Below are 27251 nucleotides of genomic sequence, written 5' to 3'. Positions count from 1 at the left end.
GTGATGCTCCATATGAGGAAAGACTGAAGATTTGTGGATTACAAAAGCTGGTTGATCAACGGATAAGTCGGGGATATATTAGAGACATATAAGTTGTTTAGGGGGGCGGTTATAGGATTGGTGTGAAGGAAATACTTTATTACAAGAGTAATATGAGAAAAACTAGAGGGTCATTCATAGAAATTGAGTTAAAGTGTGGTTAGCAAGGGGTAAGATCTATATTTTTTTTTGCTTGGAGAGTGATGAATGAGCGGAATAGATTGCTAGAGTCAGTTGTGTGTGCTTTGTCGGTCAGTGATTTCAAGCAATACTGTATAAGAGTTATTGTACAAGTATTGATAACTGTTGTCGTGCAATGAACCTCTGTCGATGAGTATAATGGACTCCATGGAAGTGTCCATATGTAGTAATAATGATATAGTTTTTACTCAGATCAAAAAAGAAAAAAACAATTCTCCCTAAATGAAGAGATCTATAGTAGTTACGAGTCATCCATGAATCACTTCAGGACTGATAGCAATATACCTTATCAGCCAATGTAGATTGTTTGAACTTTAAACAGATGTTTGTAGGAAACACGCAAGCGCAAAACGAACTATACATGTGCTGCTAAGAAAATACAGATTAGATTTGATTACTGCAGTTCCTGTCGATTATTTCATACGTTGTAGACTATTTTTGTCAGAAACATTTATCCTCAATAACCGTTTGTGGATTTTTTACTTACCGAAAGTAACTTAAAGTTGGCAATGCATAACAAGTAAAGTGGTTCAAAACACCTCGTGAGCACTTGAAGGTAAGCAAATATTTATTATTATCTGTGAACAGAAACCAATAAATTCAAATACTGCTTGAATAATTTCCTGCTACAGCTTATTTCAGCGAATTTATGAAGATTCTAATTAGGATAAATAAATAAAAATAAATTACAATCGCAATAAGTAACATTTTGCTTATGAATAGCACGCGTTAAATACATTATTTTCAGTTCAAGGTCAATCAACATTCTCGTATGAGATATTCAGTTTATTACTCATATATTGAAAGTATTTTGAAATATTTATTGATATGATTTAAAAATAAATATAAATATAAAAAATACCCACGTGAATCAGTCGTGATTCCATTTTTTGTTTCACTTTGTATATTTTGCACATTTCGATTGTTTTAGTGTGTTATGAATGCTAAAATATTATTTAGATTAGATAGAACGATCTCTGACTTGTCTAGATAATATTTACAGTGCTCGCGCATATTTGGATCTGTGTGATGTTTTTCTAATATAAGTGTGTATGCGCATGTGTGCTTCGTAGATAGCATTACTAGTGATAACTTCCGGTATAAATGTGTGCGTGCGGATGTGTACTTGATAGATAGCATTACTAAAATTATTCAACAATTAAGTTTCGTTTTTGGTAAACTGCTTAATTTGAATACAAAATTATGTTATGCTATTACGATAAATGAAAGTGTGTAAGAACTAGTTTATTGATGCGAATTCTTTTCTTATATCGTAACCAATTTTGGTTTACGATTTGTAGCATTTAAGAATTTCTATCGCAATAAATGGAAGAGATGGGATGTGGAGTTTTATAAAAAAAATACGTTTATTTTCCCTAATTCTTTACCAGTTGTGACCATGGATTCCGACTTTTCTCCAGTTTTTGACTGTCTTGAGGTGAATGATGATTCGATATCCCTTATTCAAGAGTGTTCTTCTTGCCATAAGAAACGTATAAGAGTGTGGCAAACCGAGTGTGGACATATACTGTGCACAAAATGTATCGCAATAAAAGATGACAATTATGTTTGTCCCTCTTGTCCTATCAGTGCCAGCAAAAACTCATCTCAGGTAAGCAGCAATTTTTCTGTAATTTGTTTAAACATCCTTTGTTCAGTGCAGCTTAAAAAGATTATGCTAATATCACATTTATTTTATATACAAAAGAACAAAACAACACTATTAACTCGCGAAGCGAGTGATCCTTTTGCGATTTTTGAATTATTTTAATATAGAAGTTGGATAGAAGACGCTGTTAACAAGGAAACTAAATTTCTGGAATTCTCAAGAGTCAACTGTCTTACTTAGGCAGCATTCAGTAGAAGTAATATGAAAAGTTTTCATTTAGTCACAACGTCAGAAGAACTATTCTGAGTAAGATGTCATCCTTTGCTGCTGTTGTTGAGAGTAATCACGTAGTTTTGCAATTTCAGAGTTTGTGATAGAATTGAGGTGACAAACTATAGAGTGGATTGAGGGGATCTAATAACTATAGTGTATTCGGCCATACTCATTCAACTGCAGACTCCTCGCTAACCTTACGTATCTTTGGACACAGGTCATGGAAAGATTTGTTTTAAAAGAGGTAAACCGTGAGTAGACATAACTATACATAATAAATAACGGAAAAACTCATGTAGAAATATTATTTAATAGTATAATTTTCGCCTGTGTGTCACAGGCATCTTCAGTACAATTAGGCAAAAAAAAAAAAAAAAAAAAAACGTTTATTTTCCCTAATTCTTTACCAGTTGTGACCATGGATTCCGACTTTTTTTTTTTTTTTTTTTTTTTTTAGGAGAGTTATTGACCTTTTTAGTTATCTTACACCAGCTACTTAGGTGGCGCTTTTTGGAATTATCAGTTAGTGTTTAATTTTTGTGCCTAATTGTACTGAAGATGCCTGTGACACACAGGCGAAAATTATACTATTAAATAATATTTCTACGTGAGTTTTTCCGTTATTTATTATGTATAGTTATGGAAAGATTTGGAAAAACTCATGTGGTGGCTGTTGATATTTTCAAGGCATTTGATTGAGTTTGGCACCACAACCTTCTTACCAAGATGCATCTTATGATCTTCCTCCTACCCTTTGTGAGTGTATTGCCATCTTCCTCTCTGGTCGTTCATTGCATTTCATGGTGAATTGTTTGTTCCATTCTAATTTTTTCATCACTGCTGAAATACCTGAAGGCTCTAGGCTTTCACCTACACTATTTCTGAAATATAATAGTGATCTTCTCTCATTAATCTCTAATCCTATTCAGCTTTGTTGATGACTGTATATGCTTCATTCCTCTACTTCATTTATAAACATAACAGCATTCCTCCATGGCAGGTTTGCACACCATGCTGCAACCTCTCACTTTGTCAGCTACAGAAATCGTATACTCCATCATCAATTTACCTGCAATTGTTTAATGCACACAGAGCAGCACACGCTGATTTCTTACCCATCTATACTGATGGTTCAAGAAATAACACCTCTGTTGGCTGCTGCTGTGTTTCCTGACATTATTATCGCATATCAGATCCCACCAGACTGCAGTAATTATACAGCCGAGTTACATGCCATTCAGCTTGCACTTGTGCATATAAAAGAAAACTGGTACCAAAAGTGCATAATTTATACAGACTCATTGAGCACTTTACAGGTTATCTCCTCTCCTATGTATAATCCACATCCAGTACTTTATGAGGTGCTACACCTGCTTCACAAAATGAAAATCCTTAATTTCGATGTTCAGTTCTGCTAGATTCCCAGCCACATCGGAATCAAAGGAAATGAGGCTGCAGATGCAGCTGATAAATCAGCTCGTACCTTCTCCACATACTGTTTGAGAGTTCCATATACACACTACAAACAATTTATAAGATCAAAGCTAATTGCTCAGTGAGAGTTAACATGGCAAGAAGCATCAACAAACAAATTATATACCATTAAACCTGAAATTAAACACTGGCATTCTAGTCAACGTACAAAGAGAAGGGAGGAGGTTGTCCTTGCTAGGCTCCGCATAGGTCACAGTTACCTTACGCATTCTCATTTACTGAGAGCTGATGATCCTCCCATATGTGAAAAATGCAACACACCTCTCACTATTCATCATATTATGGTAGATTGTCAAAAATGTACACGAGAGAGGAATGAAAGTTTCAGGGAAATGCTAGCAGACTCAGGAAAATTGCATGATGTTTTTAATTTTTTAGAAAGAATTAATTTGTACAAACACATTTGACCATAAATTTGTTTATATGTAAACACTTTTTTGCTTAACTTAACTTTTATCATACATATTATTCATTAGGTTAAATCTGACCATTATGTATTACCGTAGGCCTTGATCTTATATATTTGTATCACCTTGCTGTAATTTTGTTAATATGTAAATACCATAATGCTAAACTTAAATTTTATGCATCAGTGCTGTATAATAATTCCTTTCTGACTCTTTAAGTATTAGTATAATAATGTTTGTTGTAATCTTACTGGATGTAGACACTGCTTTCCTTGACTTGTTTTGTATATACATATGTTAACCTATAGTTATCTATTTATGTACTGCTGAAATCTCTGCAGTAATTTTGTTTATATGTAGATACTGCATCACTTAACATATATTTTGTGTATGCATCTTATTTACTACTTTAGTTTTCGACTAAACATGTAGTGCTATAGGACATCTTACCTATTTATGTACTTTCTAGTAATTCTGTTTATATGTATTGCTAAATTCTGTTTATACTGCATTGCTAAATTTAATTTTCATCCATGCATTTGTATAATAATCCCTTTTTGCCTATTTTTGCACTGCTATAAAGGCATCTCCCTCAATGAGTCTTTGGACTCTCTGTAGCTATGTAATAATGATAAAGAAAGTGAACTGCAAAGAGAATCTAATGCAGAAAATAATTCAAAGGAATTTTACATATATGTAGATACTGCATTCCTTGGCTTAGTGTTTCATATATTATGTATTAACTTATATCGTTTAACTATTTTTGCACTACTGTAATAACCTCTGACCTTGTGTGTTGCTGTGCTCTGCAGCAGTTCTGTTTACCTAGAGATGCTGCTTTGTGAAACTAGATTCTTGTACAGATATATTGTTTACAATTTCTGTAAATGCTAATGTTGTAAACTTTAGTATGCCACAGTATGACCTTTGTAGTTTTTGTTCCAAATAAACGATAAACCAACCAACCAACCAACCAATCATTTATAAAAGAGTTGTCTATGGAGGAGCGATATCCCAGAAGAGGAAAGTTACTAGTGGTGTACCTCAAGGGGCTGTTTCGGGTCCATTGCTGTTTAATTTGTATGTAAATGATATCTGGAGAGGTCTGAATGGAGATGTGCAGTTGTTTGCAGATGATGCAAAGTTGGGCAGAGCTATCAGGAGTAGTGTGGATGCTGTAGCTTTGCAAGAGGAATTGAATACACTGTCTGAATAGGTAAATAAGTGGGGATGTTAATTCAATGTTTCAAAGTGTAAGGTTTTGAAATTTGGGAAGCAGAGATGGGATGTAAAGTACACAATCGGTGCGAATATCTTGGAAGAGGTAGAGGAAATGAGAGATTTGGGAGTGATTGTAGACAAGGACCTAAAATTTCGGGGACATGTTGCTAAAATAGTGAAGACAACACAGCGGAAAATGGGAATGATGCGGAGGACATTGACTTGTAGAAGTAAGGATGTTATGGTTCCTTTTGTATAAGGCTTTGATCAGGCCACATATGGATTACTGTGCACAGATCTGGTCACCTGGTTTTCAAAAAGATGAAATTGTGTTGGAAAAAGTTCAGAGGCGATTGACTAAGGTGGTTTCTGGTCTCTGGAATGTAGAGTATGAAGTCAGATTGACAAAATGCAATTTGCAGAAATTGGTGGATAGAAGGAGGAGGGGGGGTATGATTGAGACATATAAGCTGTTAAGTGGTTATTACCAGATTAATGTTGGGGAGGTTTTGCACAGAATGGGTGAGGATAGCAGGAGAACAAGAGGTCATTCCTGGAAGCTATATAAGGAGGGTGTGAGCAAGGGAGTGAGGAGCAGGTTTTTTGCATGGAGAGTGGTGAGTGATTGGAATGCTTTGCCCGAGAGTGCGGTGTGTGCAGAGAGAGTGAATATATTTAAGGCACAGTATGATAAACTGTGTGTATAACAGTGGACCTCCTACGATGAGTCTTTGACTCCATGGAGGTTTTTATAATAATAATAATAATAATAATAATAATAATAATAATAAAACCTTGCAGTGCCCAGATCACACAGGCTTCAAAATCTTCTGTGACCAATTCTTTAATCATTGACCTTTTTGACATTCTGAATTGGGGTGGGTATAATGTAGTGAATTTTAATACTACCAAAACACGATCCTGTCTTATTTCCCCCAGAAGAAAGACTATGCCTCACTCTCTCACTTTTGATAACATTCCACTTGCCAACCAAGATCAATTTTCTCTACTATGGCTGGCTTTCGCGTCTAATCTATGATGGCATAAACACATCATGTCTATAGCCTCCAAAGCGCTTGCTATTCTTTTTTTCCCTTCTCCCCCCCTTCTAAACAGCATTTCTCTTCTGCTTAAATCCTAACACTTTATAAATTCCAAATCCACTTTAAGTTAGAATACTGTGCTCAGATTTTAAGGTAGCACGCCTTAAACCTCTCTCCAAATGCTCGATTTTCAGAAGAGAGCTATTCCCTTAATAGCAATCCTCTCATACTGACTCCTTCCAGTCGTTTTTCCGTAGATCATAAGAATAGATTCCTCATTTCTGCATGTATAAGTATTTCCATAGACTTGATCTTGTTAACTGGCCACCATCATATATATATATATATATATATATATATATATATATATATATATATATATATAAAATAAGTTTAATGACTATTACCGAGAGAAAAGATGGCAAGATATATTTAACAATATACTACTAGTTTACTAGTTTCGTTACAAGAACATCATCAGGTATCATACTCAAAGAAGTATATAAAAAACTACAGAGACTTAACATTGTACTAACAGAACAAGTGAAAAACAGTAGCATGTTTGAAAAAATGCAAGTATGAGTTCCATACAAACGAATACTACGCGCTGTCGCGAGTGCGCCAGTACTGAACAGAAGCAACGTGTGCGTCCGAGAGATTGTAACTTAGGCTGTTATTGATATGAGAGGAATCTAGAGAAATTTCTCTTGATTCAACAATCTTTCTTTCCAGTTCATCGTAGCACACATGGATATTAGCAGTTTGAGTCCAGTTTACAATGTGCTGGCGGCCTTCGTCTGAGTTAGCAGAAAAGAGAACGTGGCTAGAGAGAGCGCTAGCTCTAGTCCTGTTATAGGAGATATCTCTACGGTGTTCATCCAAACGTAGAAGGATGGATTTAGCAGTCTGTCCATAATATGGCTTTCCGCAATCACATAAAATCTTGTAGACTCCTGGAAACTGAGTAGGAAGATGTTTCTGTTTATATTGGCAAAGTAATGAACGAAGTTTTGGAAGCGTAGTGTAGCACGTTTTGAAGTTAAATTTCTTGAGAATGTTAGCCAGTTTTGGTGAAAGAGAGCTGATGTAAGGTAAGGAGATGAAGGCTCTTGGGAGAGGGGGATCTTCAGCAGTAGTTGAGTGCCTGGGGGAAAGAAATTTGTCAATCTTCTTTGGAGAGAAGCCATTGTTGATAAACGTTTTTTTAAGAAAACTGAGTTCATTTATAATTTCTGTTTCTTCTGTAAGTAATGATTTGGCTCGGTGGGCTAAAGTGGAAATAATACCACATTTTTGTGGGGGATAATGATGGGAGGAAGCATGAAGGTATCTGTCAGTATGAGTAGGCTTTCTAAAAATTGAGATTTTAATGTTCTCAGCACATCTGGTAAGTTTGAGGTCTAAAAAGGGAAGACAGTCATCCGATTCCAGTTCGAGGGTGAAAGAGATTTTTTCGTGGCATTTGTTTAGGTGGTCTAAAAATAAATAGAGGTTATTGACGCCGTCTTCCCAGATGAGGAAAATATCATCAATATATCTGAACCAGACTTTTGGTTTAAAGTGAAAGGAGTTAATAGCTTTTCCTTCAAATTCGTTGAGAAATATATCCGCAAGAATCGGAGAGAGTGGGCTGCCCATAGCCAGACCTGAGTTTTGTAAGTAGATCTTGTTGTCATATTTGAAGTATCCTGACTTTATGCAATGGGAGAGAAGAGCAAAGAGTTTTTTTGATAATTTATTCTTGAGAAGATCGAGGACTTCTTGAGCAGGAACATTTGTAAAGAGAGAAACAATATCAAAACTGGCCATTAAATCTGTTTTTTTAAGTTTGATGTCCTTGATTTTAGAAACAAAATCTGCAGAGTTTTTAATATGTGAAGAAGAAACTCCAGAAAGATTTCTTAGAAAACTCGCTAGAAATTTGGAGAGATTATAAGTGGGAGAGTGTATGCCCTCAACTATAGGTCTGAGTGGGCAGTTATTTTTGTGAATCTTGGCGAGACCATACAGTCGAGGTATCAAGGGATGAAGCGACCGAAGAGAAAGTCGAATGTTTTTTTGTAACTCTAAGGTGGTTTTTAATAAATTATTAGTTCTATTATGTAGTTCCATCGTAGGGTCATCAGCAATTTCTGAGTAGGTATCACTATTTAAAAGTTCCAAGATTTTATTGTGGTAATCAGACTTGTTTAAGATGACAGTTGCATTCCCTTTGTCTGCGGGAATGATAACTATGTTACTATTATCTTTTAAGGACTTGATAGCTTTCCTTTCAGAGTAAGAAATGTTGTCAGGTGGAGGTCTAGCTTTGTTAATACAGAAAATTGCTTCCATACGGAGGAGGTTAGCGTCTTTGTTTGGTAATAAAGAAGCTGCCTTTTCTATCTTTGTTAAGAGGAGTTCTCTAGGGATGGATGTAGGAGCAGTGACAAAGTTGAGACCTTTAGCAAGTATGCTTTCTTCTGCCAAAGATAATTGATGGGAAGACTTGTTGACGACAACTTTTTTTAGAAAGGTAGAGTCAAAATGAGAAGTTTGGCTATCTTGATTATATTTAAGAGAATCAAATTTTAAGAGAATCAAATCAAAAAAATCTAGAAATTTATTAAAAACCACCTTAGAGTTACAAAAAAACATTCGACTTTCTCTTCGGTCGCTTCATCCCTTGATACCTCGACTGTATGGTCTCGCCAAGATTCACAAAAATAACTGCCCACTCAGACCTATAGTTGAGGGCATACACTCTCCCACTTATAATCTCTCCAAATTTCTAGCGAGTTTTCTAAGAAATCTTTCTGGAGTTTCTTCTTCACATATTAAAAACTCTGCAGATTTTGTTTCTAAAATCAAGGACATCAAACTTAAAAAAACAGATTTAATGGCCAGTTTTGATATTGTTTCTCTCTTTACAAATGTTCCTGCTCAAGAAGTCCTCGATCTTCTCAAGAATAAATTATCAAAAAAACTCTTTGCTCTTCTCTCCCATTGCATAAAGTCAGGATACTTCAAATATGACAACAAGATCTACTTACAAAACTCAGGTCTGGCTATGGGCAGCCCACTCTCTCCGATTCTTGCGGATATATTTCTCAACGAATTTGAAGGAAAAGCTATTAACTCCTTTCACTTTAAACCAAAAGTCTGGTTCAGATATATTGATGATATTTTCCTCATCTGGGAAGACGGCGTCAATAACCTCTATTTATTTTTAGACCACCTAAACAAATGCCACGAAAAAATCTCTTTCACCCTCGAACTGGAATCGGATGACTGTCTTCCCTTTTTAGACCTCAAACTTACCAGATGTGCTGAGAACATTAAAATCTCAATTTTTAGAAAGCCTACTCATACTGACAGATACCTTCATGCTTCCCCCCATCATTATCCCCCACAAAAATGTGGTATTATTTCCACTTTAGCCCACCGAGCCAAATCATTACTTACAGAAGAAACAGAAATTATAAATGAACTCAGTTTTCTTAAAAAAACGTTTATCAACAATGGCTTCTCTCCAAAGAAGATTGACAAATTTCTTTCCCCCAGGCACTCAACTACTGCTGAAGATCCCCCTCTCCCAAGAGCCTTCATCTCCTTACCTTACATCAGCTCTCTTTCACCAAAACTGGCTAACATTCTCAAGAAATTTAACTTCAAAACGTGCTACACTACGCTTCCAAAACTTCGTTCATTACTTTGCCAATATAAACAGAAACATCTTCCTACTCAGTTTCCAGGAGTCTACAAGATTTTATGTGATTGCGGAAAGCCATATTATGGACAGACTGCTAAATCCATCCTTCTACGTTTGGATGAACACCGTAGAGATATCTCCTATAACAGGACTAGAGCTAGCGCTCTCTCTAGCCACGTTCTCTTTTCTGCTAACTCAGACGAAGGCCGCCAGCACATTGTAAACTGGACTCAAACTGCTAATATCCATGTGTGCTACGATGAACTGGAAAGAAAGATTGTTGAATCAAGAGAAATTTCTCTAGATTCCTCTCATATCAATAACAGCCTAAGTTACAATCTCTCGGACGCACACGTTGCTTCTGTTCAGTACTGGCGCACTCGCGACAGCGCGTAGTATTCGTTTGTATGGAACTCATACTTGCATTTTTTCAAACATGCTACTGTTTTTCACTTGTTCTGTTAGTACAATGTTAAGTCTCTGTAGTTTTTTATATACTTCTTTGAGTATGATACCTGATGATGTTCTTGTAACGAAACTAGTAAACTAGTAGTATATTGTTAAATATATCTTGCCATCTTTTCTCTCGGTAATAGTCATTAAACTTATTTTATAATATTCCAACCGAGTTAAAATGAATTGTCAAAATATATATATATATATATATATATATATATGTATATAATATATATATATATATATATATACTCAAAATATATATATATACTCAAAAAAAAAAAGATATCCAGTAGTTTACAAACAATGTGATATTAGGAGGATTGTTAGTTACTGTTCGGATGACACTGGTGTTCAAGAGGATTTGAATAAGCTGGAAATGCGGCAAATGAATGTAGTTCGTAGTTTAATGTAGCTAAACGTAACTGTAACCTTGGGATACCCAAATGGAAGCCTGCGTACTCCTTTCATGAGCAGAGGATATGGAGACACCAAATAATTTTAGGATGATCGTGAATCGAAATTTGACGATCGGGACACATCTTACCAAGGTGTTGAAGACAATTAGAGGATTGCTGCAAAACTAAAAAGGACCTAATCATCAGTGATAAGAATGGGATAGTTCCCATTTTAAAGGTCACATCTGGACTATTCTACTCAGACCTGGTCACTAGGATTTGGAGCAAATTAAGAAACTAAAGCGCACAGAGTGACAGATAAAGGAAACGATTTCAGGAGTGCAATGTTAGTTATGTGGACAGATTAAAGGCATGTTATCTGCAGAGTTCGGTAGACAGAACCCCATGAGGTGATATCATGTTTTAAACGTTGAGAGTTATTTACAAAACGGACATTAAGAAATTTTTCAAATGGTAGAATGAGAAAATAATGACAAAGGTTACTAATTTAATCATCTGAAAGGCTATTTTACCGGCGAATATGTTAATAGAAAGGGGGATGATAAATCCCTTTATGTTTTTATAGCCGGGTACGAAACTCGGATCGAAATCCATAGAGTTTCATGCCGAAAAACTATCGGCGAGCCCAAGTGTAAATGATCACTTGTGTAATACAACACCAGGGCAACTCCATGCAAAGGTGGAGCAAGGTCCGTCACTAACCTTAATATTCTCTCATAATGTTAAACCCAGCTCCTAAGAGATGTATATATATTGTTTTACATTATGAGAAGAGGTCACTACCCGGACCTTGCTCCACGTTTGCATGGAGTTGCCCTGGTGTTGTACTACCCAAGTGATCATTTACACTTGGACTCGCCGATTTTTCGGCATGAAACTCTATGGATTTCGATCCATAAAAACATAAAGGGATTTATCATCCCCCTTTCTATTAAGGACAAAGGTTTGTTCTTGGATGTTTCACATGGGTGTGCGAGATTATTTATTTGTTTTTATTTTTATTATAGCATAGAGAGGAATTCTGAAATCGTCTCACCACTTTTCAAGTAGATGTATAAAATGCAATACTTGAAGGCGTTTCTTCTAAATTAGTTGCCAGCTTAAATTTTAATGGTATTTGTGAATAACTTCATTTCCTCTTCATCTCAATTTCCTCTAATCTAGTTAACTGGCCACCATCATTCTTCAATTTTTCTTTAATTATATATGAATACGAGTACTGCTAGTGAACATCAATATCCAATTCAGCTCTAATTTCATCAAATCAACTTCTCATCTCTTTCTTCATTCCATATACTTCTGTCCTTTAGAACAGTTTTCTTCATACCATTTTCCTTCATTAAATTCAGCAGCTAACTCTCTCTTATAATGTCTGTGATAAAGAAATGATGTCATTCTTACAGAGTGACATTATCAGTAAAACATGCACATGTTTAATGGCGCTTCTGATCCTTTAAACTTTTGTGCTTTACTTTGAGTTTATTTATTTATTTTATTTTTCATTCGTTTCTTTTTATCATTACGGTTTCCTTTTAGGGATTTAAAGCCGTGGAAATCAAAGTGGACTCCGATAAAGCGAACATACTTAATGTGAAATGCCTCTACAGTGACAGTGGATGCCGAGTAGAACTTCCTGTAAAGAATATTAAGGCAAATACTATTTCAGTTTTTTTTTTATTCACTTATTTAAGATTATATTAAAAAATTGAAATCATTATACTGTATATGTGAATATTATGCACTTTTCTTTATAGCATAAAATATTTGTTAAAAAAATAAAAGCCTTTTATTCCCGTATAGGGAGTAAGTGTGGCCGTTTAAGCCCTATCTAACTTTTGGAGACGGCTAGCTGTCTCTGATTGGCTGCCAATCAGAGATAGCTGGCCCAAGACTATCACTAATTATACACACCACCGGTGAAGAGATGCAGCTGACAAATGCCGCCATGTCGTCGTCCTAATCCTAACAATATTCTGCTGTCTGAACACAGTATTGCGTCTACGGTCGATTTTCTTCAATTTACCGAACGAAAAACCCCAGTTTCCGGGAGAAAAAATCCGCTTGCCCGTGCCAGAGATCGGCTAACTCGGGAACCAGTCGAAAAAAAAAAAAAAAAAACGCTCAGTAAAAGTTCTTCACGTCGACGACTAGAATAGAACTTCCGACGCTCTTCCTTAAGGAGTCTAGTGCAGTGGATCGCATGCACTACTTCCAGGGAGTTACACAGGTGCTTTAAAATGCTCTTAAGTTCTAAAAATATAACAGGTGCTTAGATGATATAAAATTTGAAAATAAAGGAATTTCAAACTGATGTGAATTAATTTAATTAAATAATTATATCGTTTCTTAAAATCTTAAGACTCCTGTTGTTGTCTGAAAAGCGTGCTACGGTCGAATTTTCTGGACATCAGAATTTACAGGAGAGAAAACCATACTTACCTATAGCAGAGATTGCTAACACATGAACTGGTTATAATAATAATAATAATAATAATAATAATAATAATAATAATAATAATAATAATAATAATAATAATATCTGGAATTTCTTGTAGTTTAGCGAATGGAATCGAATTTCTTCGAGGGCTCGAGCATTATGATACAAAACGTTGCCACAAGACAACACAGATATATTGTTTCAGAGTGAAACAAATTTTAGCCACACACACACACACACACACACACACACACACACACACACACACACACACACACACACACACACACACACACACACAGGCCTGAAATTTAAATCGCTCCACTAATCGCATTGATAACGCTAATAAATTACTACGTTATTTAGTGGCATATTTTTGCATTAAAACACATCTTTCCACTTGCAAATAGCTTTTAAATTTGTATTTGTATTTAGCTTCTGCTCAATATTTCATATGCGATTCTCGTTTAATAATGTAATTTTTTAAAAATTGTTCTTTATTACCAACAGAACCATATTGACTCTTGTCCTTACACTGTAATGGATTGTCCTCAGAATTGCAAAGCCAAAGTAACCCGAAAGAATTTATTGGATCATATGATGAAGAAATGTCCCGGGATGCCGGAAAAATGTGAACATTGTGAGAGGGAATTTCCAAAGAAACAACTAGACGTAAGTAATCTTATTAATTACTATGAATTTTATAATGTTCATGGTGCGTGTTGGCTTTATGTATTGCCTAAGATGAAAATTAAACATTTCCCTACCTGTGTTGTGCAGACCTCTTAGGGCACTCACCTGTTTAGGATTTGAAATAATTTTCTCAGCAGATTAATAAGTATATATATTTTCAAATCACAAAAATGGCGTAGAGGTCCGCACGAATCAAAAGATAAAAACTGCTGTTCCAAATGCAAAGGATATCTGCAAACCTGTTTAAGTTAGCGTTTTTCGTCCTATTACTTATCATAGAATTATCGCATTTTTATATTTTTGTTATATCAGCAAACTGAGAACCGAAGTTCCGATTGCATAAAACATGCTAATATTTTAAGTATTTATCAAAAATATTTTGGCATGTTGCCAGTACCTTGGTAGATGCAAAATTATAAATATGAAATATCAGAAAGATCACAAACGGGAATAAGCTCGATTGAATTATAAGAAAATTGATTATTCAAGTCAATCGTCTTCTATATGGGGGGGGGGAACCAAATCTATTCACAATTGAGTTATTAAATAAAATCCATAGAACGAAAAGCAGCATTACCCTAATAAATGCGAAGGTCTGTTAATAGACAGTAGTGGGTTTTTTAATAGTATGCTCAATTTGTTTTTGAATTAAGTATTAAATTATTAAATTAAATAAATGATTCAACCATAATCCACTTAATTGTAATCTTTAGAAATCAGCATATTTATTATTATTTTTAGTTTATTAATTATTATTATTTTTTATTTACATTATAGGATAGTAATCATATAGTACAAATAGGCTTATAATAAAAACAATAATTATGCTAATAAAGCTGGTGATAATGAACTTAAAACGTATTACAGGCTCACAGAGACCAATGTCCCTTCCGGAAAGTTGCTTGCAAGTATTGCACGAAACCCAATATTCTTCAAAAGGAGGTAAGAAATTAGGAATTATATATATATATATATATATATATATATATATATATATATATATATATATATATATATATATATATATATATATTAAAATATCTTTACTATAATGTTTACAGATAAATATATTCACAATGGAAGTTATTTCTTAAAATAAAGTTAATGTTAATTTATTAGATTGAAATCGTATTATTATTGGAATCTGTATGACATTTTCCCTCCGGTATTTGTTTTAAAATAAATCAAATAAAGGAATTCCCCTAGTCTGCTTCTGTTGTGATGATCCGTGGGCAATTAAGTAAGTTTACTTAATTTACGGGTAGACAATTATTATGCACAAAAATTCCGTGTGTCAAGCAGGTTTTAGCCGAAATATTAATATATTAATTACCTACCATAGATCTGGGCCTTCGGCTGGCAATGTACCAAAAAAAGTCGATTCATGCTGAAGGGGAGAAAGGAATAAGGCGATGGACGAATTCGTTACCAACACGCGAAATCACGTGCTTTATACGTAAACGTTTCCAACTGGAGTATAAGTAAAATAGTTACCACTTTAAAATTAGAATTTTCCTAAAAGAAATGCTAATTTTCCGACGTATAATAATAAACACTCACCTCACGAAACGCATTTACTACCCTATTATCGGAATGGATTCGCCTTCTTCTGACATGGGCAGAAGTGTCGCGGGATCTCGCATCTGTGGTCGCACAATATTTGCATATTAATGTCATGTAACATCGTATTAATGAAGCATCTCAGATAACAATATATATTACTATGATTTGCTAACCCTATGTTGCTGTAACACACACATACACCCCCCCCCCCACACACACACACTGTTTCTATATATATATTAGCTCATGCACTTAAAATAAATATCACAGTAGAAAGAACATAATAACTGATTTGAATTCCATACTGTTAATAGCTTGGATCACATTATGAAGATTGCAACGGACTCAAAGTAGAATGCAAATTCCGTGACCTTGGATGCTCCTTCAAGGTAAGCTTTTACTTTACTGTGTTCAGGTAACTAGATCGTTACAAATCAATTTATGTCAATTATTTTGAGTGAAATTTCGTAACATGAAATTATAATTAAACATTTAGGGCAACTCCAACCAGATGAAAATTCACGAAAAATCCCTTGATCAACATCCAGATGTTTTGTTGTTTCTTATCAAAAAACAAGATGACCTTCAGAAAGTGAGTAATATCATTTTATTTTCCTTAAAAAAAAAAAAAAAAAAAAAAAAAATATATATATATATATATATATATATATATATATATATTTATAAAAATAAATTTAACTGACTAGAACCCGAGAAAGTATAACAAAAACCTTTAATACATCACAACTAGTTTCATCGGTGATCCGACTTCTTCAGGTGAGAAATAAAAACATAAGACATAAAATAACACGGTAAAAAATGAACTTTACAGCTTAATAAAAAGCAGAATAATAACAGTCATATTTGAATAGGTGACCAAAACTAGCTAAGATTCTGAAAAAATTCAACATAAAGACCGACTATACTACGCTGCCAAAACTTCGTTCTTTTCTGAGTCGACCAAAACCAAAACACAACCATCTGCATTTTCCTGGTGTTTATAAAGTTTTGTGCAACTGTGGTCGACCTTATTTTGGCCAGACAGACAAATCTGTTTCACTTCGTCTTGAGGAACATAGACGTGACATCTCCTACAGTAGAGCACGAGCGAGCGCCCTTTCCAGTCATGTCCTTTTCTCGGCAAACTCTAACCTTGAAGAACAGCCACATCAAGTTGATTGGGAACGCACTACTAATTTATATATTTGCAAGGATGAATTCGAAAGAAGAATCATCGAATCAAAAGAAATAGTTCTGGACCCTTCACATTTAAACAATAAGCTACAATTTACCCGATTCCCATAGCGCAGTAATCCAGTACTGGCGCTCAAAAATTAGCTGTCGCACACATTCTACTCATGCCAACGGTAGCACGCGGTCACCTATTCAAATATGACTGTTATTATTCTGCTTTTTATTAAGCTGTAAAGTTCATTTTTTACCGTGTTATTTTATGTCTTATGTTTTTATTTCTCACCTGAAGAAGTCGGATCACCGATGAAACTAGTTGTGATGTATTAAAGGTTTTTGTTATACTTTCTCGGGTTCTAGTCAGTTAAATTTATTTTTATAAATGTATACATCCCGAGTAAATCCTAATTTCAACAATATATATATATATATATATATGATTGTCAATCTCAAATGTGCTAATTAATGCATAAATAAAAGACGAAAAAATATTCGGTCTGCTTGCGCTGTATGTTCCACAAATGGAATCATAACTTTAATCAGAATTTAAATAACATTTTATAAAGTATAGTAGGCCCTCGATTTAACGCACTAATTGGGGAAATGAAGCCCTTTATTGCGGAAAGTCCGTTAAATCGAATGTGTTTTAAAAACATATATTAATAATGAACTTACAATGTACAGAATGTATTAACATGTTATTTTATGTATGAATAAATATTATTATAATCTACATTGAGTAATTTATACACGACACTAAAACATCTGTTAACAATATAGGTATAAATTTACGACAGGAAACAAACTTATTTTTAATTAAACACGTCAAAAACTATACAATGTAACTATTGGAGTGTTTCAACCACTGTTTATTTATTTTTTTTTTTTTTTCTCTTTAAGCTCACACAAAGTTGTTTTCAACGTGTATATTAGTTGTTTTTTTATTATTATTTAAATCCATTTTAGAGGGGAATATAGTTTGCAATTTTTATACTGATGAAATTATTCTACATTTTAATTTTTATTTTTCTTACCTTTCAGACAGTCCAAGCCAACAAGATGGAAATGGAGGCACTTAGACAAGAAATCAAAGTAAATTTTACTGTTTCATTTTTAGCATGGAAGGTAAAATACACAATTTCCAAATATGAATTACAATTACAGACAGTATATTTGTAAGAATTTTGCAGTTTACTATTATCAGTCTCTGAGCTATTTGATCATATATTCGCTTAGCATTTCATACATATCTCGACGAGAAGTGGTTCTACTTTATTCAGGAAGCTATTGGATCGCTTTTCTGACCACTTGTATTTCAAGTCAGAAACATATACGAAAAAGGCAGATCTTCTCTCAAAATTATTACCTTTTTTTTTTTTTTAATACTTTCACAATATTGTATATTTCTATGCTTGTTTAGCAGCTCATGCATCCTCTACTCACGACAGTGCTTCCTGTTATGAGAGGTTCTGACCATGCACGCAAGTGTAAATATCCTGTTCGTTCAGGTCTTGGCAGATTCTCTCTCTCCTTGTTACTAGTGGCAGATTTGAAATAAACATTCTTAGTACACTTTTTGAAATAACTTATTCCATATTAATAATAGCTTTTTTTGGAGGAGGAGGCTCTAGCCACCAAATCAGAAAATATTCAGATACATGACAATTAATTAAGTCCCACGAACAGAAAAATATCCTTGGCTTCCCACATTTTAAAAGATGAGGTGGTCGGGCTTATGCTAATATATACATACATAAATATATATATATATATATATATATATATATATATATATATATATATATATATATATATATATATATATATATATATATATATATATAGGAAATAGCAATTAATATAAAAACTTTATTTTTAAATAAACATTGAGATTTTATTTATTTATTTATTTTCAGGAAATCAAAGATGAGAACATTTCACTTCAGCGACAACTTGAGGTGAGTTTCATTGCAACTTTCGGATCATTAAATTATAAGAATGCTATTCAAGGAGTTTAATATTAAAATGGTATTTGATTATTACTTATACCTTTTTACATTTACTTTGTCTACGGTATAATTTCTATCCGAGTTGGAATAGGCACGTACAACGCAGCACTTCTCCAGTCACCATGACAACCACTGATTTCAAAATAAGTTTGCGCAGCAATTGTATTTTTGTGTTGCACTAAATGGAAAACTTGTGAATAAGTGTTAATTTTTTTAATATTTTTATTATTATTATTATCAACACCCGATCTCCATGAAGTCAGGACTCATCGTGGGAAGTATTCACTATTGCATACAATGCCACCGTCCATGCAAAGAACCTGTTTCTCACTTCTCTGCTCACACCCGCCCTATACAGTTTCCAATAATGGCCTCTTGTTCTACTTCCCTCTCCAATTGTATGAAAAATCTCTTCCATATCTACCTGAAAACAACCCCTGACCAGTTTATATGTCTCAATCATATCCCCCTTCTTCCTCCTATTCACGAGGCTCTGCAACTTACATTCCCTCAGTCTTTCCTCGTACTCCATTCCAAAGACCACTGACTACCTTTGTGAATCTTCTCTGAACCCTTTCCAACATATTCTCGTCACCATGAAAACCCGGCGACCAAATCTGTGCATAATAATCCATATGAGGCCTGATCAAGGCCTTATACAATGGAATCATAACCTCTCTATTTCTGAATGTCAGAGTTCTCCGCATTATTCGATGTGATGTCTTCACAACTTGTGCAATGTGGCCCCTGAATTTGAGGTCCTTGTATACCATCACACCTAGATCTCTCATCTCCTCTACTTCTGTTAAAGTTTCCCCACGAAGTGTATACTTGGCATCCCATCGTTGCTTACCAAATCTCAAAACCTTACACTTGGCAACATTGAACTGACAGTTCCACTTACCTGTCCATTCATGCAATCTATTCAAGTCCTCTTGTAAGGCATTAACGTCAGCCTGACTGTGCATTGCTTTCCCCAGTTTTGCATCATCTGCAAACAGCTGGATATGACTAGTTAAACCCAACCCAATATCATTAACATACAAATTGAACAACAATGGCCCCAAAACTGACCCCTGTGGCACACCACTGGTGACCTTTCTCTTGCGAGATACTGCACCCCCATATACAACTTTCTGATACCTGTCGGACAGTCAGTCACTGATCCAACACAGAAGTCTGTTATCCAATCCCATCTCTTTCAATTTAATTAAGAGCTTAATTAAGAGCTTGTTATGTGGTAGTCTATCAAAAGCCTTTGCAAAATCCACCACTGTATATGCATCTACTCTGTCCAAGGTATTTGTACCTTGGACAGAGGAGATGCATACACAGTGCAACCATTTCTGTATCCTACTTCTCACCAATCTCTCCAGGACCCTCACCACAACTCCAGATATACAGACGGTTTATAATTTGATGCTACAGCCTTATCACCACCTTTATGCAGTGGAACAATTTTACCCTCTTTCCATTCTCTTGGAACTTGTGCTGTTGCAAAACTCTTGTTGCTTTTACTTCGAAATCTTCTTTGATCTACCAAAGCTGTGGTTTTAGTCATATTTTTGATAGATTAAAAACAGTTCTGGTGTTCTGTAGGCCTCACGTGCCTGAAGAACTATTTTCTGATGAATTATACGTTTGCACTTTCATTCCTGAAATCGTCAATTTCGAGTTCTTAATTACTCTTGTTATTATATAATTCTTTGTCATTTAAGGATATTTTCACTTTCTTTCAGATTATGGAAAAGGATTGCAAACAAATGGATTCGGAACACAAAAAACGATCTAAAGAAATAACTGTAAGTAATTTAATGAGACTTACGTGACCTTTTTAATTTAAACGTATTTCTGTTTTAAAATTAGATGATCGGTGACGATTTTAGAATGGAGCAGTAAAGCGATCCCCAATCTGAGATTTTCATCTCAGATTACGAAACATTTAGAATTTGTAGGTGGAAGTCACATTAATACAGTGGCTAAGGATTTTTTTTAATTATTATTATTAATTTTATATTTTAGTCTTGTATTTTTGAGACAATCTGAAAATTTTGCTTCAGAGGCCAAACGCAGAACTTTTCCATGCCATTGCAAGCCTCGTGAATAAACGGGGAGGATATCTCACACCCAACCCCGACGATAAGGGGCGGGGGAAGGAAAAGATTCCCCGGGGTTGCGATTTTTAAGGACCCTGGCGTAAGTTCATTTTTTTTTTTTCTTATCTCAGTAGGACCGATAAGTTCCTTTCATCAGGCCAGCGTTAGCTGTCGATGCCTCTGGCATGCGATGCGATGATTTATATATATTCATATTAAACGATGACCACGTTGGTATCTAGTTGATTCCTAGGCCTTTGGATAAGGTCCGAAGATTTCATTATTCTATTTCATGTGTCTGGTTACTTTATGACTACGAACTCTGTGAATTGAACATAATAATGTAATAATTTCGATGTTCGATTAATATTATAATCTTGTGCATCTGTAATATATCTGTGTATTTTTAACAGAAAATCCAAGGCAATAATCGACGCTTCGATACTGAAATCAAAAAGAAGACCAAAGAAATTACTGTAAGTATTTTAAATGACATCTACTAGTTATTATACTTTTTGAAACCTCCATTTATTACAGAAAATTCAAAGTTTTACAACTCTTTTTTTTTTTTTTTTCCAATTATGATAATTTATAATTTGTTTGTTACTATGCATATGCGCCAGTTGTTGGTAATAAAACAACTCATGTGTACTTCAATAAGTTCATATCTTACTTTTTTTATCTTACATATCTTACTTTTGGTTTGATAAGTATAATACCCATCGGTATTGTACTTATCAAACCGAAAGTAAGGTATGTCATTTGCACGTTTTGCAATCAAAACGACTACCTCAGTGACCTAACAATAGACCTTGTATTCATACCATTTAAATGATCAAAACCCGATAGACAAAGGAAATCATGTGACATTTGCAAGTTTCACAATCAAAACGACTACCTGAGTGACCTTGCAATTGACCTTGTATTACCATCAACCCGATACACTTTTGTTTGTACATACCTTTTTTGTTTACTTCTTTTAATGCTCAGTTAATTGAAAAATATACAATTAAGATTACGCTTTCTTATTGCTTATTCTTCTTAAGATTATATTTTTAATGTTTTTTTTTTTTACTATAAAATTTCGACTATGTTTTATTCACTCCGTTCACATTATAAAACATAAATAAAATAAAACTAAATAAAAAAAAAAAATTCGTATAGCCTAGCTCGAACTTTATTTTATGCAGTTTAAACTGCACACTTTTCCAAACTTTTAAGTTGAACTTGTAAGGTACTCCGTAATTTTTATTGCGTACTGAAATGATTTTGTATGCTGTATATGTTTAACACGTTCATTGCCAAGCTGAAAATTGGAATTTCGTGATGTGGCCAAAAAATATCACGCGATATCGCGTGATATGTAATTCGGTCAAATGAGTTATATATTTTACAAATAAAAAACATTTAAATATAATAATTATAACTTTAATTATCAGTCTTTTATAATCACATAGAATTTTTAAAAATAACGCACAAATAGAAAAAAATAATTATCAAAAATCAACATTTATAGGGAACTTACTAAAAAAAAAAAAAAAAAAACCAATACTCAAAATAAATAAAAACCAAACTTCAAGCACGCTAAATCAACAAATAACTAAACAAAATCTTCGCGTCGTCGCCTTGTCCGAACGCCGCCACTGTGCGGACTGGCTAACATAAACAATAGACAATGGCTGGCGGCCATCCCCACTCCACGAAAGGCGATCCCTTCCCTAGTGGCCAATATAAATATTACGCGCCGTTTCGCTGTGGCCGGTATACTATTCCACTTAGAAACTCGATAGCGAGGTACACGCGATATCGCGTGATTGGCAATGAACGTGTTAATGTCAAATTTTAAATTTCTACTAGACATTTTATTTTTCTCCACTGCGTATTTTGAATTCAATTGCACGTAAAGGCTGATTTAGTTATTTATATTCAACTAAGTCGGATAAAAAAATAAATATTTTTATAATCAACCAATAAAAAGCGGTGTGGGTTAAACTATTCTTGATTTGTTAATCGCCCTCTGATTTAAAAACAAAACACAAAAACAACAACAAAACATTCATATGATTGGTGAAATTCTGCTTTACGAGGCTTTGAATTCTGCTCGTAAAAGGATGTCACATTCAAAATCTAGTAGAGAGGGATGATGGTGCGTCGTAATTTGAATTACGTTAAATTGAGGGAGGGAGAGAAGAGAGAGTGACATGTTCGTTTTCCCCAGGTCCAGCTGGTTGTGGTGAAGGAAGTGGTGGGATGAGAGGTACGTCTTCGTCCGCGGATGCCAGACGATTGTGTGTTGCGAGAGGGGAGGTATCCATTGTGGGGGGAGTCGAAGGGGGAAATTCCCTGGTGGGTGCGTCTGCTTTTCAGGAATGCTGGTGTAGAATTCTATATGTATAATAGTTTTGTGTGGTGGGGAGAATAGTTGGGTTGTTATTTGCATCAGTGTTGTTTCTTTATGTTGTGGTTTGAGTGAGTGTGTTGTTCTCATGTTTTTTTGGAGAGGAGGGTTAGTTACTTTTGTATGTACATACCTTTTTTGTTTACTTCTTTTAATGCTCAGTTAGACTGCATGTTTGATGACATTGATGTTTTGGATAAACAAATATCGTTCTTGGGTTTTGCATTTCATGCAGAAGATGGTTAAGTTATTGCCGATTCTCATTGATTTCTTGAGGATTTAAAGAATTTTCGATATGTAGAATTGAATATTGGTAACACTACAATTAAATTATGGTTTATTTATTTTATTGATGTTCAGATGCACTGGCGTGTGATTTCTTTAGGATTTAAAGATTTTTCTGTTGTAGCATCGATAAACAAGACCAGAAATGACAGTGAGAAATACAGAATCAAGTTCAAATCACCGACAGGAAGTAAGAAACACAGAAAAACAGCAACAATACATCTTTAAAAAATAAATCCGCGACCATCAAGCAGCAAACTCCCATACAAGCAGGGAACTGATTCGGACTCATCCTATGCAACTACTAAACCTTAGATAGTCAAACAGAGTAGAAGGTTTTCCATATATACATACATTTTCCATATATTTATTTCGTTTAATTAATACTTGTGCTGAGGGTAAACAAACACTATAATTAAAAAGCATGACACAGGAAAGAGAGTAAGTATAAACGAGTGTACCTGTTTATTTTAAAACTCAAAATTAATATTATTAATTTGATCATTACAAAAATCTTCTTATAAAATCAGTGACATGTTATCGATTTCATCGATGTCACTGATTTTATAATCGCCCTTCAGACTATGGCGTTTGTGATCCCGGGGACAACGAACACGTCATCCTGTCTCATCCCTCCCACTCTACCTACAGACCCCCCCCCCTTCTTCCTCTCCTACATCCTTCGGCTCCCTCCTCCACTTCCACCATGGATAGGGAGCTCATAAATTTCGTCTAGATTATGTCCATATCTTCTTCTGATGAACCACGACAAATGAAAGTTAGATAGTGCATGGATAGGAAGATATAGCACGAGTGAAAGAATAAGAATGGATAATAGCATCGAAGATAAATTACTTCATGTACAAAAGTTATATTTATTTTATTTTTTAAGTGATTAAAGTTTCTTGTTGTAAATTTACTTGAAATATTTTTCTTTTTTCTCAGGCATTATGATTGCCTGAAAATCTCTGTTCAGAAAAACTCCTCTGTACATTCTTATGTTGGTACATCATGGATATTTGTTGTAGCTGATACCAATCTGTATTCGCGATTTTCACTTTGGCCACTTGTCGAAATGCATCCTTAATGACGTTGAGAAGCGAATTATCTTAGAATAAGCGATAACAGCTTTCTCAGAACAGCTTTGATGCATTCTAATCATTTTTATCATTTTTCAAAACCCGTTTTACCTTTAAACAAGGATCCAGAGGACAGCTGCTGTCTGCACCAGTCTTCTTAATTTAGAGTAACTCAAAGAGCTAATGAACTAAAACAACAAGCGGTAGTAAGTATCATAACGAGAGAAAGAGAACATATTTTTCGTACTCTGTAATATATATATATATATATATATAGGAAGTTTTGTACCTTGGGTATAATATATGTTAAAGATGCCAAACTATTTTAAACCTGGTTTAACTCCATTTCCCAAGTAAGCAAACAGACAAATAAGTCAAGTTTGCGCCTGCACGTAGTACAAGTCTAAGTGACCCGTAAAATAGTACAAGTCTAGGCAACTCGTGGTAAAGGTGGAATAAGCTCTTATCACTATTCTTAATATTTACCCTTAATACAAAGCACATCTCCTTTAGGAGATGTATGATATGCATTAAAGGCAAGAGGGCCACTACCTAGACCGGTTTCGACCTTTATTGAGGTCTCATCAGTGGTAGCCAGGCTTGGAAATACTAAGGTGGTCTGTTTGCTTACTTGGGAAATGGAGTTTAAAATCGCTTAATTATATATATATATATATATATATATATATATATATATATATATATATATATATATATATATATATATATATATATATATATTTAAATTTTTTTAATGAATAGAACCGAGGTTTAAATAAAAAAACTTTAATTACAGTACTAGTTTCGTCTAAATCTAAACTTCATAAGGTGTGAGATAAACATATTAATACCAGTAACAAATCTAAAGGAATTGTTTTTTTAAAACATAGAGTAACGTATCTAACACTGAAAAGAATAAAGGCTAGAGTTTAAATAGAAGAATGAAGTTTCACTGCATCATTATGCACATGCTCACGTATAAGGTCTCGAGTGCGCCAATATTGAATGGTGGAGCTGTGAGAGTCTGGTAGGTTGTAGCTTAGGTTGTTATTAATATTGACGGGATTGATAACTGTCTTTTTAGATTTCAAATTCTCTCTAACTCATCACAACATCGGTGTACGTTGACAGTTTCATCCCAGAGTATCTGATGTGGAAATCCTGCATTATTTGAGTTCGCTGAAAATAACACGTCACTGGAGAAGGCACTGGCTCGTGTTCTGTTATTATCCCGTCCATATTAATAAATAAAAGCCTTAGACGAAATAAAAATAATAAATAAAAGATTTAGACGAAACTAGTAGTGTAATTAAAGTTTTTTTATTTAAACCTCGGTTCTAGTCATCAAATTTTTTTTAAATATATTAAACCGAGTAAATATTTAGTCAAACATATATATATACATGTATATATATATATATATATATATATATATATACATGTATATATATATATATATATATATATATATATATATATATATATATATATATATATATATATATATATATGAATGCTACACTACTTTTCTTTTTTTTAAAGTTTTGCATCATTTTTAAATTATATTAACTGTCTTCTACATATATAGCATTACTACTTACTGCGCTATTGAAATAAATGTGAGTTTTTAATCACAATAACTAACTATTTTAAAAATATATTTTAAAAATAAATCATGTTATTTCATTCTATTTATATCAGGAATTAAACATTAAGTGGGTGAACACCTGCACGAAAGTGTTTATGTTTAAAATTGAACCATACTGGGAAAAGAAACGCCGTGACAGAGATAGAAACAGAAGTATTTGCAGAGAATCTCCACCTTTTACTGTGTCCCAGTCCGGACCAGGGGGATATCGAGTTGGACTAGAAGTCTATCTCAATGGATATGCCGATAGCATTGACACCTATTTATCACTTTTCTTTACAGTGAAGAAAGGAGATTTCGATGGCGCTTTAGAATGGCCATTCAAATATATGGTAAGAGATATTTCTTTCCAAAGATTCTTAATCTTGTAAATGTGATTCTTTCGAATGCTATTATAGCATGAACTATTGTGATATTAGCTTTCATTCATTGGTGTATATTCGTTTCAGACGAAAGTAATCCTATTGGACCAGCGAAACCACGCGAGTGATAAAGAAATGATAATTGATCCTGTTAAAATTGGCTTGCACACACCCTATTTTCAGAGGCCTGCTGATCGTGATAATTTCGGTTGGGGAGTTCGAAATTTCATTCCTTTTGGGGAGCTGGAGTCAAGAGAAAGCCTTTATCTTGTCGACGAGGCGATTTATTTTAAAGTAGTCGTTTTCTTGGTATAATGTTTTATACACACAATATATATATAAATTAATTTTTCAAGTACATTATGCATATCACTTTTGTTATCAGCGTTACAAATACTGAATATGTACTCTCCAACCAGTGTGATCTCTGAGATAGGTTTACAAAACATAAATGGAGGTGCATCACTGGATGGTCAATAATTTTATTATTTAATTAAACTTTGTAGCGTTATTTGAAGTCACACTAATCTCACCAAATCTTTTTGGTCTTCAGATATAATTTGTCTCATCGTTAAACAGTCTTGAGACTGGTGTAAATGGTGTAATGAATGCGAATAAATAAAACAGAATAAAATTA

General features: G+C 34.1%; 2 protein-coding genes across 2 annotated transcripts in view; one reads left to right on the top strand and one right to left on the bottom strand.

Annotated features, from left to right (window-relative positions):
- The window catches only part of LOC150106015 (uncharacterized), a 387593-nt gene extending 386365 nt beyond the window's left edge, over nucleotides 1-1228 (bottom strand). Inside the window, exon 1 of the mRNA XM_090393743.1 lies at nucleotides 1107-1228. Coding sequence (XP_090249869.1) covers nucleotides 1107-1157 — 51 coding nt within the window. The 5' untranslated portion in view covers nucleotides 1158-1228. The remainder of the gene's footprint in view (nucleotides 1-1106) is intronic.
- LOC150106014 (TNF receptor-associated factor 2-like) lies at nucleotides 631-27251 on the top strand. Its single transcript, XM_090393745.1, has 13 exons — nucleotides 631-796; nucleotides 1632-1852; nucleotides 12390-12503; nucleotides 13801-13962; nucleotides 14851-14925; nucleotides 15861-15935; nucleotides 16043-16138; nucleotides 17779-17829; nucleotides 18654-18695; nucleotides 20486-20548; nucleotides 21256-21318; nucleotides 26306-26584; nucleotides 26702-27251. The coding sequence occupies exons 2-13, from the start codon at nucleotides 1640-1642 to the stop codon at nucleotides 26927-26929; spliced, it is 1461 nt and encodes a 486-aa protein (XP_090249871.1). The 5' UTR covers nucleotides 631-796; nucleotides 1632-1639; the 3' UTR covers nucleotides 26930-27251.

The sequence above is a fragment of the Typopeltis vanoorti genome, chromosome 6, assembly GCF_054136105.1.
Source record: "Typopeltis vanoorti isolate ZY-2024b chromosome 6, IOZ_Tvanoo_1.0, whole genome shotgun sequence".
Lineage (NCBI taxonomy): Eukaryota > Metazoa > Arthropoda > Arachnida > Uropygi > Thelyphonidae > Typopeltis > Typopeltis vanoorti.
The sequence above is the reverse complement of the archived record's forward strand: the minus strand, read 5'-3'. Positions and strand labels throughout refer to the sequence as shown.